General features: G+C 45.5%; 1 protein-coding gene across 1 annotated transcript; it reads left to right on the top strand.

Annotated features, from left to right (window-relative positions):
• The first annotated feature begins 1,435 nt into the window (after positions 1-1,435).
• ASCL4 (achaete-scute family bHLH transcription factor 4) lies at positions 1,436-4,125 on the top strand. The gene has a single exon (XM_036456871.2). The coding sequence runs from the start codon at positions 3,090-3,092 to the stop codon at positions 3,582-3,584; it is 495 nt and encodes a 164-aa protein (XP_036312764.1). The 5' UTR covers positions 1,436-3,089; the 3' UTR covers positions 3,585-4,125.
• The last annotated feature ends 10,021 nt before the right edge of the window (positions 4,126-14,146 follow it).

Below are 14,146 nucleotides of genomic sequence, written 5' to 3'. Positions count from 1 at the left end.
GGGCCGAATGGTTTACTGAACAGTCATAAACTGTCATTGTGATGGAAACGCAGCGGAGTGCAGTGATGACAGCGCGGTGCGGGCCACATTGCAAGGCCTGGCGGGACGGATTTGGCCCGCGGGCCTTGTGTTTGACACATGTGCTCTAACCAACTGAACTACCCAGCCAGGGCTTTGAACCTGATTTTTAGTGGCCTGCATTCCCCCTTTATAAGCCCAGTGTCCTTGGAGGTTTAGCATCCCTGCTACTCAATCTAGCCAGTCTTGTGGGAGACATCTTTAAAGTTGCAGAGAACATGTATCTGGGGCAAAACTGACTGAAGAGTGACTGCGAGTCAGAACCTCCTCTTTTTGTCTCTTTTGTCTTGGAGAAGGCGGCCCCGCCTACTCCCCCACCTTCGCAGCTTGTGAGTAAAACAGTGCTTCTCACTACTGGTGGACATTCAGGCCATTTCCTTTTTTTTCTTTCTTAAAATCCACTACACACAATGTTGCAATCGATATTAATATAGGTGCATTTATTTTTGGACAAATTGTAGGGATCTCTGGGTCAAAGGATAAGTGATGCGCACTATTCATTTCAATACTTATTTTCCCAAAAGCGTGTAGCAGTTGATGCTTCTGCCCCTTCCCCAAATCTTTGCCTGCCCGGGATGCTAGCAATCTTTTTCATTTCTGCCAATCTGAGTGGGGAAAATATCTTTTAACTGTTCTCTCCTTTGCTCCCCACCCTCCAAATCTATTCTCCACTCTGCAGGTGGTGATCGGTTTAAAAAACAAACTTTACTCAATCATCTCCCTGCTCAAAATACACCACTTATTTTATGTCATTCTTAGAATAAAGGCCAATATCTTTGACATAACAAAACAAAAAACAAAACAAAACAAAAACACACCTTGTGATCTAATTGTCTACCTGCCTCTCAGGTGGGCTTTTCTCCCAGCAGGAAGGGCCTTCTCCAGGTTTGACTTTACTGAGAAATTAAGATGACATATTAGCCGAGACCGGTTTGGCTCAGTGGTAGAGCGTCGGTCTGCGGACTCAAAGGTCCCGGGTTCGATTCTGGTCAAGAGCACCCGGTGGGGGGTGTGCAGGGGGCGGCTGGTCGATGTTTCTGGCTCTCTATCTCTCTCCCTTCCTCTCTGTAAAAAATCAATAAAATATATATTTTTTAAAAAAAGATGACATATTAGTCCTAACTGGTTTGGCTCAGTGGATAGAGCTTCGGCCTGCTGAAAGGTACCAAGTTCGATTCTGGTTAAGGGCATGTACCTTGGTTGTGGGCACATCCCCAGTAGGGAGTGTGCAGGAGGCAGCTGATCGATGTTTCTCTCATCGATATTTCTAACTCTCTATCCCTCTCTCTTCCTCTCTGTAAAAAATCAATAAAATATATATATTTTTAAAAAGATGACATATGTTTGCTAGGAAAAAACCTCATAGGGAGTTAGGCTTTTCAAAAATGTGACTAACCTATGCCTGAAAGGAATAATTATTTCTCTATTATGTGCCTTGATGGAAGTGTTTTTCCAGTTGCTTGGGGCAGATCATTTAAAGTAAACAGGGAAACGAAGGACTTGTCAAAAAAACAATAAATAAATAAATAAATAAAACATGTTAGGGCGACACCTTGGCTCCCAAGGCGCAGGCAGAAAGTCTGAGGGTAAATGAGGGGGTTTTTGCTTCTCCTGTTTTTAAGTTGGACTTTTAAAGCCGAACCCGCCTTTAATGTGCTGGTTTGCAGAACAGGAAACCTGATTTTTCGGCGCGATAACACATTCTTTGACATTAACCCGTACAGTTGGATTTTTAATGACACTTTCATCTTCAAAGCCCTTCACCATCACGGGCGGATTAATTATTCGTTGTTTTTCTTTTTTCTTTTTGGTTGTGTGTTAAAAAGTCTTCAAAGCCTTCATCCTTTCCTCCTTGGAATTGGGGCTCTTCACCTTTCAAATGTTGCTTTCCTGCCCCCAAGGGGGACAATAAATTGCCTCTCTCTCTTTTTCTCTCTCTTTTTTAAGACAAAGAGAATACAATAGAAATATACTCTTTACACTGTGGAAAGCTGATGTCCTTATATCCTGGGTGGGATTAGAAGAGGTCGGAAAGCAGTGTTTAAACCGTGTTTACAGTAAGCACTGTGAGATGTAACTCTGGCGAAGCGTGTTTGTTACCGCTCGGGCTTTTGATGTGCCTCCTGAGAAGTACCAGCTACACAGAGCGCCCTGCGCTCGCCAGCCTGGAGCCTCATAGGTTAGTGTTGCTCAAGTATTATTTCCATGCCTGTCTCCTTCAAACAGCGTCTCATTGGGTCTCTTAATAAAGACTTGGTTTTGGAGAAGAAAACCCTCAAGCCTTCCCACCCCCACGGGGTCCTCCTGGATCTGACACATTTTATAACCACCAGGGAGCAGTCTTCCTTTGGATGAGGTCTTCTCTCCACCTCCCCCCAAAATGAAAGAGCAAGTGCAAGTTTGCAAACAGCCTTGAAAGCCCTTTCCATTCGCCCTGGACGCCGCCGGAAACCACAAAGGGCAGCTCACGTTTTGATTTTCCAGGAGAGAGCCTCCGGTGGAGCCTCGCCCCGCCGCCAGGAGGCCTGTTTGGTTCCTGGGAGGAGCCCTCGCGAATCCTCGAGGATTCCCCGGCCCTTGAAGACCCAGCTCAGCGGATTACAGTAATTGCCAACCTCGGGAGGCTCCGGGAGATTTACTCTGTTTGCTGTGCGCTCACATTTCCAGGCTGGGCGAGCGAGCAGAGGAACCCCTTTTGTTACCTTTTTGAAAGAAGAAGATCAGAGAGGAAGACGAGGTTTGAAGTGTGGATTAGGGAGGGTCCTAAATCTCCGCCTGGCACCTCCGTCTGGGACTTTATAAAGAGACTGAGGGGTGCCCTGGCTTGACGGGATCATGCAAAGTTTCCCTGGAACGGAGCTTGGGGACTCAGACGCTTCCCCCCAAACAGAGCTTCTGCGCCGGGCAGTCTGAATGGACCGTCCTCTCCGCTTTGAAGTTCTGCAGCCTCATTTTCTGCCGAGACGTTGCCTTCTTGGTTGATCTGATCGCTGGCTTTTTTTGGGCGAGTGATGGAGACGCGTACATCGGCCGGCCTGCTGACCTTGCCATACCCCCTCCACCCGGGGCCCCTGAGCCTGCCCGAGGCCCTGCCCCGCCTCCCCCTGCGAGACCCCTTCAGGGTCTCCCTGCACCTAGACGCTGCCGCGTGCTGCGCCCCGAGGCGGCCCTACCTGCCCCTGCCGCTGGACGGCGCCCTCGAGCCCGCCTTCCTCCGCAGGCGCAACGAGCGCGAGCGGCAGCGGGTGCGCTGCGTGAACGAGGGCTACGCGCGCCTGCGGGACCACCTGCCCCGCGAGCTGGCGGGCAAGCGGCTGAGCAAGGTGGAGACGCTGCGCGCCGCCATCGGCTACATCCGGCACCTGCAGGGGCTGCTGGAGCGCCACCCGCGGGGCCAGGAGAGCGCGGCCGGCCCGCCGCGCAGGTCCGAGTGCAACAGCGACGGCGAGTCCAAGGCCTCGTCCGCGCCTTCGCCCTGCAGCGAGCCCGAGGAAGGGGGGTGCTAGCGAGCCCGGAGACACCCCGCCTGGATCCCCGCCTGGACCCCCGCCTGGACCCCCGCCTGGATCCCTGCCTGGACCCCGGCGCCCGCCGCACCGCGCGCCTTTGCCGTCTGGTCTAAGGTTCTCTCCAAAGGTGGTTGCGTTTTTAATCTGGTTTCTCCTCCAAGGAAAAAAAAAAAAAATTAGAAAAAATAAATGAGTGCTTTCAAAGGGAAAAAGATGTTCTGACATTCTGGTTGGATGCCCTCCTCCCCCTTTTATTGGCTTTGTGCCTCCAGCGTCAAGGTGCTTGCTTAAGGAAGCTTCTGTGCCGGGTTCGGAGCACCTCCTTCTGCAAGCCCATAGGGCGTTTCCCTCCGTCTTTGGTGTGGGTCAATCGTGTACGTACATATTGCAATTGATCCAACCTGAACCATAGAAGGACTTTCCCAAAATAATTAAGTAAGGGACCGTTCTTAAGACGAGAGGGAGGCTTTCCTGTATTCCCTCCCTTAGGAATGACCTTGGCGGCCGTGCCTTGCTCGGGCAGAGGTGACTGGGAGCTGACAGCCGGGAGCGGTGGCCAGCGGCCTGCGGGCCAGTCTGTGCTGCTGCCTGAACTGGTGAACCGCAGCCTCAGAGAAGGCTACGTGTAGACTCGATACTTCCTGCTTAAAAAAAAAAAAAAAAAAAAAAAAAAAAGTGGCTATTTTGGGAGCTCCATAGGATTCAGCAGATAACGTGTTAATGTCAATGATCTTTTTGGAAGAGAACTCAGATTTGTGTGAAAACTTCCTCCCAGCTGGTTTTTTTTTTTCTCTCTTTGCATCTCTCTTGTCGTTCTTAGTCAACTGCTGGATAGCTTGCAGGGACACGGTGGCTTTTGTTTGTTTGTTTAAAGTAAATGCTTAGATGGTTGATCGGGATGGACTGGGGTGGGTCCATTCTCACACTTGCATCACCTTGAGCGCTCCCAATTGTCCAGTGACTCCGGCTTGTTCCTAGTCTCTTAAAAATACTTAATTCTGGTCATTTTTTTTTTTAAATCTGAGAAACAGTTATAAATCCATAGATAAGTTAAAAACAAGCAAACAAAAAACCTACTGACATAAGATGAACTTCCTCTCTCAGTTCTTTTCTAATATGCTGAATTGCCCTTTCCGCATTTGTAGCTTTGGTATGGGGGTGGGGACCGGGGCTAGGAAATAAACAAGGAGAGGAAACTGACAAGGGTGAGTTGTTTCACTTGACCCCCACACTGGCTTCATTAGGGAGGTTATATTACCCCCTCATTCTACAGATGTGTCAACTGAGGGAAGCTAGTGGCCAGTGAACATCTTTCACATGCCAGAAATTAGGCTGTGTGCTTTTTTTTTTCATTTGGTTGTATTTAATTTTCATACATCTCTGAGGTGGGTATTACTCCTATTTTGTGGTTTAAAAAAAGCAGCTCAAGGAGACTGCCTGCCTGGCCCAGACCAGTGTTGCTGCCATTAGTGTAGCTGAGGTCCAGTCCTACCTTCGTCTGACCCCAACGCCCAACGTGCAGTCTCCCTTATCATGCCTTCCCTTGCTCTCAGCTAATGTTACTTGGGCCGAGGAATGCCGAATTCATGTTAGAAAGTGTAATTACAAATATTTATAACGATGAGTATAAGGGTATTCTGTTGTTTTTGGCTTCACAGATAGATAAATGCCGTGCAATGATTCACAACCAAGCTTTCTTTCTTCCTAAGAACAGGGGTGGAGCTCTTGAGTTTGAATTAGCAGGATATAAGAGCCGTTTTCTCTAATCTCACACACACCTATGTTAGCCTGCAGGCAGGTTGTTATTCTACACTAGAGGCCCGGTGCACAAAATTCATGCACTGGACAGGGGTTGTGTCCCTCAGCTTGGCCTGCGCCCTTTTGCAGCCCAGGACCCCTTGGGGGATGTCTGCCTCCCATGAGCCCAGCTTCTGGCTGAGTAGGGGGAGCAGGGGCAAGGGGGGGTGGTGGTGGAGATGAGCATCATTTAACCAGAAGCTAGCTTGCTGCTCCTTAGGAGCTGGCCCTGCCACCACCCCCCAACCCGCGCCCCCTCCCCCCTCCCCTGCCCACTGGTCATTCAGGAAGGTCACTCTTGCTTTAGCCCTCACAGCCCCCTCGGCATCAGGACATTTGGCTGTTCAGTCTAATTAGCATATTAGCTCTTTATTATATAGGATGGGGGCTTCAGTGAAGCAAGCCTAACTGAGATATATTGTATTTACTAATTAGGAAAAAAGAAAAGGGAAAACATTCATGCTGCCTTCCTAGGTGAGTTGGGGGAAGTGCTAATTAACCAGGTTGTTAAAAGCTTTGAGAGACTTTTTTAGGGGTCTTTGTGGGGCAGTAACAACAATGTTCATTCCTTTATTCTACTCTCTTTTCCAAAGTAGGAATAATAACCTGATCAGGTAGCTCAGTTGGTTAGAGCAACTGAGCAACTGATATGCCAAGTTTGAAGGTTTGATCCCCAGTCAGGGTGAAGACAAGAATCAACCAATGAATGCATAAATAAGTGGAACAACAAATCAATGCTTTTCTCTCTCTCTTTCTCAAATCAATCAATAAATTTAAAAGTAGGAATAATAATAAAAAGAGTATATTTTGTTTCATCTACATAGACTATGTGATTGTTTTTTAACTGCAGGGAAAAAAGAAATACTTTTTCTTCACTTTGTTAAAATAGTTGTATGAAGTCTTTGAATAAATATCCTTTGCTGAGATAAATGACTTATAAAGAGAAGGAAGGCCAGTTTTAAAAGAGAACTTTATTTTGGATAAAATGCCTTGAGAGACTTTCAGTGTGGTTTTGTTTATTGAGACTAAGGCAATAATTTTGAGAAACCTTTAAAAATAAAGATCCCAGCTCAATTATATACCTATTTTTAGGGGAAAAACAAAATCAGGCAGTTTTTCTGGAACCTTCCTGATGGCTTACAGGAGGAGCACAATTCCAGGAATGAGACCTTTTAAAATGTTCAATCTCCCCTTTTCCTGTGAATGAATGCCTCATTAACTCTAGAACCATTTGATTCTCAAAAGGAAGAAACTGGGTTCTAGGTACTTTCTCCACAGTATCCTTGGCACAATCATTTTTGCTGCAAGCATTTTCGCCCACACAACTAGTTGATAATAAGCAATCCTGCTGCATAAAAGATAAAGTAACTGGCTGACCGTTTGGGTTGTTGTTTCTTTGGTTTCATTTCCACATTGACAAACCAACTGTGTTCAGTGGACTTAATGTACTTAAGCTAGCTGTCAGTTTGGTTTCATTTCTTCATTGACAAATTTTCACAGTTGCTCCCATTTTAATATTACATATAAATATTGTCCTTGCTAGTGTGCTCAGTGGTTAGAGCATCTGCTCACCCACCAAAGGGTCTTGGGTTTGATTCCCAGTCAAGGGCTCTGATTGTCGTGCATGCAGGAAGCAACCAGAGGATGAAGATGTATCTCTCTCACATTGATCTCTCTCTCTCTCTCTCTTTCTCTCTCTCTCTCTCCCTTCTTCCCTCTCTCCCTCTCTTTCTCTCTCTCTCTCTCTGAAAAGTAATGGAGAGGATGAACTAGTGAGGATGAACAAAAAACAAACAGATCTTACCTAGGCCTCAGAAAGGCCTAGATGGTGATAAGCAGATAGGGTAGTGGTGATGGTCTTAAAATAGATAAAGATGATTTGCCCCAATAGTTGGTTGTTTCTTCTTCTTCTCCTCCTCCTCCTCCTCCTCCTCCTCCTCCTCCTCCTCCTCTTCCTCCTCCTCCTCCTCCTCCTCCTCCTCCTCCTCCTCCTCCTCCTCTCTTCTTTCTTTTCTTTCCTCCTCCTCCTTCTCTCCTTCCCCCCCTTCTCTTCTCCCTTCTCCTCCTCCTTCTCCCCCTCTTCTTCTTCCTTCTTCTCTTCTGTCTTCTCCTCTTTCTTTTGGCTTCTTATTTTGAAACCCATGACATTGGGAGGAGAGACACTGAGGGCCCGCTCTGAGGCTGCAGAATTGAACCCACATTTCCCACAGAACAAAGACAAGTGCTTAGATACAATCCACAAAGTAAAATCAGTTATCTGCACAGTATTACCATGAATCTACACACATTTTTAATGTATTCAAATATTTTGTATTTCTCAATAAACTTTAAAAAAATGTTATGTTCTTGTTAAGGTCTCTCTTTTATTTTCCATGATTTTATCCTTTTTATGGCAAAATTGCCTTAGGTGGTGAAAGTATTAGCAGTGAAAATGCAGTGAAATGTGGCATATATCTACGGCAAAGATGCTACAGTGAAAATACTGGACATGCACAAAATCAGTTGCCAGCAAGCTATGTAGAAGCTGTAGGGGGGAGTTGTAAGGAGATGATGCATTCATGAAAGGAGAAACATTTCTATGACCTTCAAGGTCTTCCCTGTTTTTTTGGCCACTCAGTCCAGACATATCCAATGACTATAAATTGTTTTTTACAGTATTCCCTGTGGTTCATAAACCTAACATTGTGACACCCCACTCCCTCCCAAGTGTGCTAAGAATGAGAGGCAGTATTGGGGTGTGGCAGTGTTGGGGTATGGCCGTGTGTGCCCTGGCCTAGGGCATGGTCCTACCCTGCCACTCACTGACCTGATGACCTGAGATGAGTCCCTAACTTCTGTGCTCTCGGTTCCCTGGGCTAGGACACACGAATATTAGATTGCATCATCTTTTAGGCCTTCCAGCTAGAAAATGCGCAGAGTCCTTGCCCAGGGGCGACAAATGCCCACATACCTGCCTCCTGCACACGGGATAGCAGCAGCCTCTCTCCCACTAGAAAGATGCAGTTACAGAGCTGCAGCTTCTTCTTTCTGAGTTCTAGTTGCTGTTATAATGCTTTTTTTCTTTTCTTTCAAAAACAAGCTTCATAATTTTTGTCGAATAGGATTTAAAGAATCTTACGATCTTGCCCAGGCAGCATGGCTCAGTGGTTGAGCGTCAACCTATGAACCAGAAGGTCACGGTTCAATTCCTAGTCAGGGACATGCAGGAGGCAGCCGATCAATCATTCTCTTTCTTCGTTGATGCTTCTCTCTCTCCCTTCTCTGAAATTATTATTTTTTTAAGTTTTTTTGGCTTTTTGGTTTTTTTTTTTAAGTATCATACAATCAAGAGGAAAAGTGCACCCTTTTTGCCTCAATATGAGGAAAAAAGGTATAAATAATATAACTGGTGTCCTAAATGAAAAATGGTATGAGGATTTGGAGCAGCTTTATTTCTTTATTTTTAAAAATACATTTTATTGATTTTTTACAGAGAGGAATGGAGAGGGATAGAGAGTTAGAAACATCAATGAGAGAGACACATGGATCACCTGCCTCCTGCACACCTCCTTCTGGGGATGTGTCCGAAATCAAGATGTATGTACTTGACTGGAATCAAACCTGGGACCTTTCAGTCTGCAGACCAATGCTCTATCCACTGAGCCAAACTGGTTAGGACACAGAGCAGCTTTAAAATGAGTTAGAGAACTAGGAGGAAAAGCTTTTGGGGGTGTGGCATTGGTGGGTGAAAACAGAATGAGAGTTACAGGCAGATGGTTCAAGGGGAACAGAGATGTCTCAAAGGCAGGAACTGTGATTAGAGAGAAGCTGAGTAATAGGATGGCTAAGAGAAGGTTCTAGAAGGCTTTGGAAGCCAGGTTAAAAAACAAAATCGTGAACTTTATCTTTTAGACAATTGAGGAACTATGGAAAAATGACTTTTTGTAAGTTTGGAAAGAGGGCGAACCGTTTAGCGTTGTGGTTGAGGATCACCCTAGGGGCAGGAGGCAGCAGGCCAATAGGATATTGCAATAATGAAGAGAGGAAGTGAGAGCCTAACCTGTGGCATGGCAGTGGGAATGGGAAGGAGGAGATGGACTGGGAGGCCATGTGGGAGTGGCACTGATAGGTCTTGGTAACTCAAAAGATGGGGAGGAGTGAGGAGGGAGAGGGATAAGTTAAAGACACGTCTACTAAGTCCCCATCCAATGAAACGGGGAGCACAGGGAGAGAAGCAGATTAAAAAGGTACAAGTCACTGAAACCAGTTTGGCTCAGTGGATAGAGTGTCAGCCTGCGGACTGAAAGGTCCCGGGTTTGATTCTGGTCAAGGGTATGTACCTTGGTTGCCGGCACATCAGTGGGGGGTGTGCAAGAGGCAGCTGGTCGATGTTTCTCTCTCATCGACGATTCTAACTCTCTATCCCTCTCAATTCCTCTCTGTGTAAAATCAATAAAATATATTAAAAAAAAAAAAAAATAAAAAGGTACAAGTCTTATTTTGGAGGTGCTGGGTTTGAAATACTGACAGGTTACTATTCCAGTCCATAAACAATTAGAAGTACTGATGTTGAGGTCAGAAGGGAAGTCAAGAACAGCTGTAGACTTGAGAGCCACACACATAGAGAGAGGAATAGGAACAGGTGAGATCTCCCAGGGAGAATGTTGATGAGAACAAGAGAAGAAAGCTGGGGTGGGCCCACACGGAAGGAGTGCAGAAGAAATGTCTTTGAAGAGGATGAAGTTAGAGGAGAACCTGGCTGGTATGAGATCATGGCAATTGAGTGTGGATGTCATTTTATAAGGAGGGAGGGACTGATTGACAATACTCTATGGTGTCATAGGTGACAGCATACAGAAACTCATTGAATTTAGCCATTAAAAATCATTAGAGTCCTAGCTGGTTTGGCTCAGTGGCTAGAGCATCAGCCTAAGGAATGAAGGGTCCCGGATTTGATTTCGGTCAAGGGCACATGCCTGGGTTGTGGGCTTGATCCTCAGTGAGGGGGCAGCTAATCAATGATTCACTTTCATTACTGATGTTTCTATCTCTCTCTCCCCCTACATTCCTCTCTGAAAAAAAATTATCACTAGAGACATTTGTCAGAGCATAATAGGGGTGGGATGAGAAAGCAGAGGTAAGATGAAGAGGTAAGGTTTCAGGCGTATGACATAATGGTCAGATAATCATATACTTTACAAAGTGTTCCCGTGATATTGCCAGTACCACCTTGCCAGGTTAGTATATACATACATACATACATACAGACAGACAGACAGACAGACATAGTTATTATAATATTATGACTCTATTCCCTATGCTGTACTTTTTATGTCCTCATGACTCTTTTATAACTACCAATCTGTACTTCACCCTTTTCACCTGTAATTTAAAAAGTTTTTTTTTTAAAAATATGTTTTTATTGATTTCTAAGAGTGGAAGGGAGAGGAAGAGAGAAACATCAATGATGAGAAAGAATCATCGATGGGTTGTACGGCCCTTACTGGGGATAAAGTTCACAAATTGAACCTCTACCTCCTGGTTCATAGGTTGATGTTCACCCACAGGCTAGGCATGTACTGGCCAGACATGTAATTGAAAAAAAATTTTTTTTAAAAAGGACTACAAAAACAAACTGATTAAAAAATGGATGAAGGAAGGAAATGAGAAGAGGGTTGTATGAAAAGTATGACTCTATGAGTTTAGTATTGTCCCTTAGGTAATGTCTGGTTTCAAAAGTATTGAGTTAACAATTTTTTAATGACTTGATTAAAAAGTTGGCACAAATTTCCTTTGTGATGACACAATTTTAAATTTGACTCATATTTATATTTTATAGTTTTATGACAATAGCTAACTCTGGAAAGTTCTATAGGGTTGATTATATGAGATAATCCTATATAATAAAGAGGTAATATGAAAATTGACCATCACTCTAACACACAAGATGGCCACCCCTATGTAGACACAAGATGGCTGGTAGGGGAGGGCAGTTGTGAGAGACCAGTCCTGCATGGGAGGGCAGTTGGGGGTGATCAGGCATGCAGAAGAGGGCAGTTGGGGGCGACCAGGCCTGTAGGGAGGACAGTTAGGGGTGACCAGGCCACAAGGGAAGGCAGTTGGGGGTGACCAGGCCTGCAGGGGAGGGCTGTTGGGAGGGACCAGGCCTGCAGAGGAGGGCAATTGGGGGCCACCAGGTTGGCAGGGGAGGGCAATTAGGCGCAATCTGGCTGGCAGGGGAGCAGTTAGTTGTCGATCAGGCTGGCAGGGGAGTGGTTAGGGGGTGATCAAGCAGGCAGGCAAGTGGTTGGGAGCCAGCAGTCCTGAATTGTGAGAGGGATGTCTAAGATTGGAGAGGGTACAGGCTGATCTGAGGGAGACACACCACCCCCCACTCCCTGTGCACGAATTTTGTGCACCGGTCCTCTAGTGGTAACATATGCAATACACCTTGCCCAAGAGTCTGGCAGCAAATAAGAAATGATCAATAATTTATTTCCTTTTGTCTGTAGCTTCTGAGACTAAAAAAAGTACTCTTCTCATATAGAAAAACTTCAACAGAGCAACCAGTGCTGAGCGAGAATTAAGGGCTGGAGAGAAAGAAAATAGTACCTTCTTTTCATCCCTTTGTGATTCTTCTGGGGGCAAGGGAAGAACAGGATAACCTAGGAAAGAACAGTGCTTGGAGGAAAGTGGAATTGAGGCATCCTTCACTCATCTGGATCCAGTCTGCTTCTATGGTCAGCAGTTTCTGATCTGTCAGTAGCGTAACTTGAACCCTGGACCATTGAGCTGAACCGCCATTCTCTGGACTCCAGGTACTATAAGCCTTACACTGAACTGGAGAGCAAAGTCCCATCAGGTTGGAAAAAGGCATTTCACACGATGAGTCAGCCTTACTCAGCTCTAAGCATGCCAACCAAGATGTGTCAGATGGCGCGTTTTCAAAAGCGTTCTGAGCTGTTTCTGTCTAGACAAAGGTTTTCTTCTTCAAAGCTCCCGAAGTTATCATGGTCATCTGCAGAAATGGGGAACAAGCCCGCGTGTCATGCTGGGACTGACGTTTGATGGAAATGTGGGCTGAGGGATGGAATCCTTCCCTGCAGAGTGATCGCTAGAAAGGCAGGCTCTCCCCCTAGGCCCTCTCCACCATTGCCAACCCTTTCATCCCATCAGGCGGACCGACCGGCTGCTGGGAGAGGGCAGAGGGCCTCGAGTTGCTTTATATTTTCTTTATTGGCCCATGAAACCATAGAACTATTTCCAGCTCTTTGATTATTATCGCTGAGTTACGTGTGTGTGTGTTTGATGCCCAGGCTGTCTGTCTGGGTGGTGAGATTGGTTTTTAATCCTTTCGTAGCTATTTAGCTGCGTCCTTTTGTGGAAACCTGTCAGCGGCCTTTTCATGTTGGGTTACTCGCTGTCATTAGCCATGGCCAGAATGAAACCGCAGATGGGGCAGGAGGTGCAGCCAGACGAGAAAACTCTCCCAACTGGTTTTTGCCTACAGAGCAAGCCTTGAAGGGGCCACTCCTGAAGACTTGTCACATTTCCCTGACAGTGGAAATCTCTGGGGAAGGACCAGAAAGCACCTTGGGAAATGACCTGGTTTAACCCTGGGGGTTTTAGTGAAATGAAGGATTAAACCACAGAGGGCAGGAGTATATGTTCTCTCTTAAAACACCTCTAATGGCAGAAATTTTCCATTAGCTAACATTTTCTGAGGTCCAATGGGAAGGTAGGCTGATCCTTAAGGGTACAACTCTCATCTGATCTTCATAACATTCTTATGAGGCAGGTATTATATATCACTTCTATTTTAAAGATGAGGAGACTAAAGCTTAGAGAGGAGAAGTAGCTTATCACACAGAAGTAGCTTATAACACGGTGCCTGGTTTGGTCTTCATCCATCCATCTGTCCATCCATCCATCCATTCATCAATCAGCAAGTACTTACTGACTGCCTACATGGAGCTTAATATTAGGAAGTTAATAAACAAGCATAAATATGTATGTTTCAGTAGGTGATCATGGCTAAGAAAAATAAAACCAGAACTTCTGCAATTCAATTACTTTTCACCTTTATTTTTTAAAAAATATATATTTTATTGATTTTTTACAGAGAGAAAGAGAGAGGGATAGAGAGTTAGAAACATCAATGAGAAAGAATAATTGATGAGCTGCCTCTTGCACACCCTCTACTGGGGATGTGCCCGCAACCAAGGTACATGCCCTTGACCGGAATCGAACCTGAGACCTTTCAGTCTGCAGGCTGACGCTCTATCCACTGAGCCAAACCGGTTTCGGCTTCACCTTTATTTTCAACCACCATCTCGTCTTTCACTGTTCTGAAATAGTCCTTTGCAGGTTCAAATGACTACATAACTTTCAATCCTAACAGTGTATTTGAAGACTTATAGCTCAATACCCACCTAGGAAAAACCAGAACAAACAACGAGGGACAAGTAGAATAAAGTACATTTGGGCCCTTGGCTATTTAGGGGACTCCCCCCACCCCCAACACCCATTTAGATGCACAGGAATCAAGGTTGATTTGGAACGTGAGAACACTTCCTGCTATAATTCTGGTCTGACACCTGAGGGAGAGGAAGTGTTCTTACAGAAGGCCCATGGTTTCAGCTATACCTTGGACAAAGTAGAACGGACCTGGATTCCAGTCCTGACCTCAGCACTTCCTAGATGTGTTTCCTTGGACAAGTGACGTGACTTCTCTGAACTTATTTCTTCATCTGTAGAATTAAGGGTAGTAACACCTATTCCAT

Source organism: Pipistrellus kuhlii, unplaced genomic scaffold, assembly GCF_014108245.1.
Source record: "Pipistrellus kuhlii isolate mPipKuh1 unplaced genomic scaffold, mPipKuh1.p scaffold_m20_p_3, whole genome shotgun sequence".
Taxonomy (NCBI): Eukaryota; Metazoa; Chordata; class Mammalia; order Chiroptera; family Vespertilionidae; genus Pipistrellus; species Pipistrellus kuhlii.
This window is presented reverse-complemented; position numbering and strand designations above follow the sequence as displayed.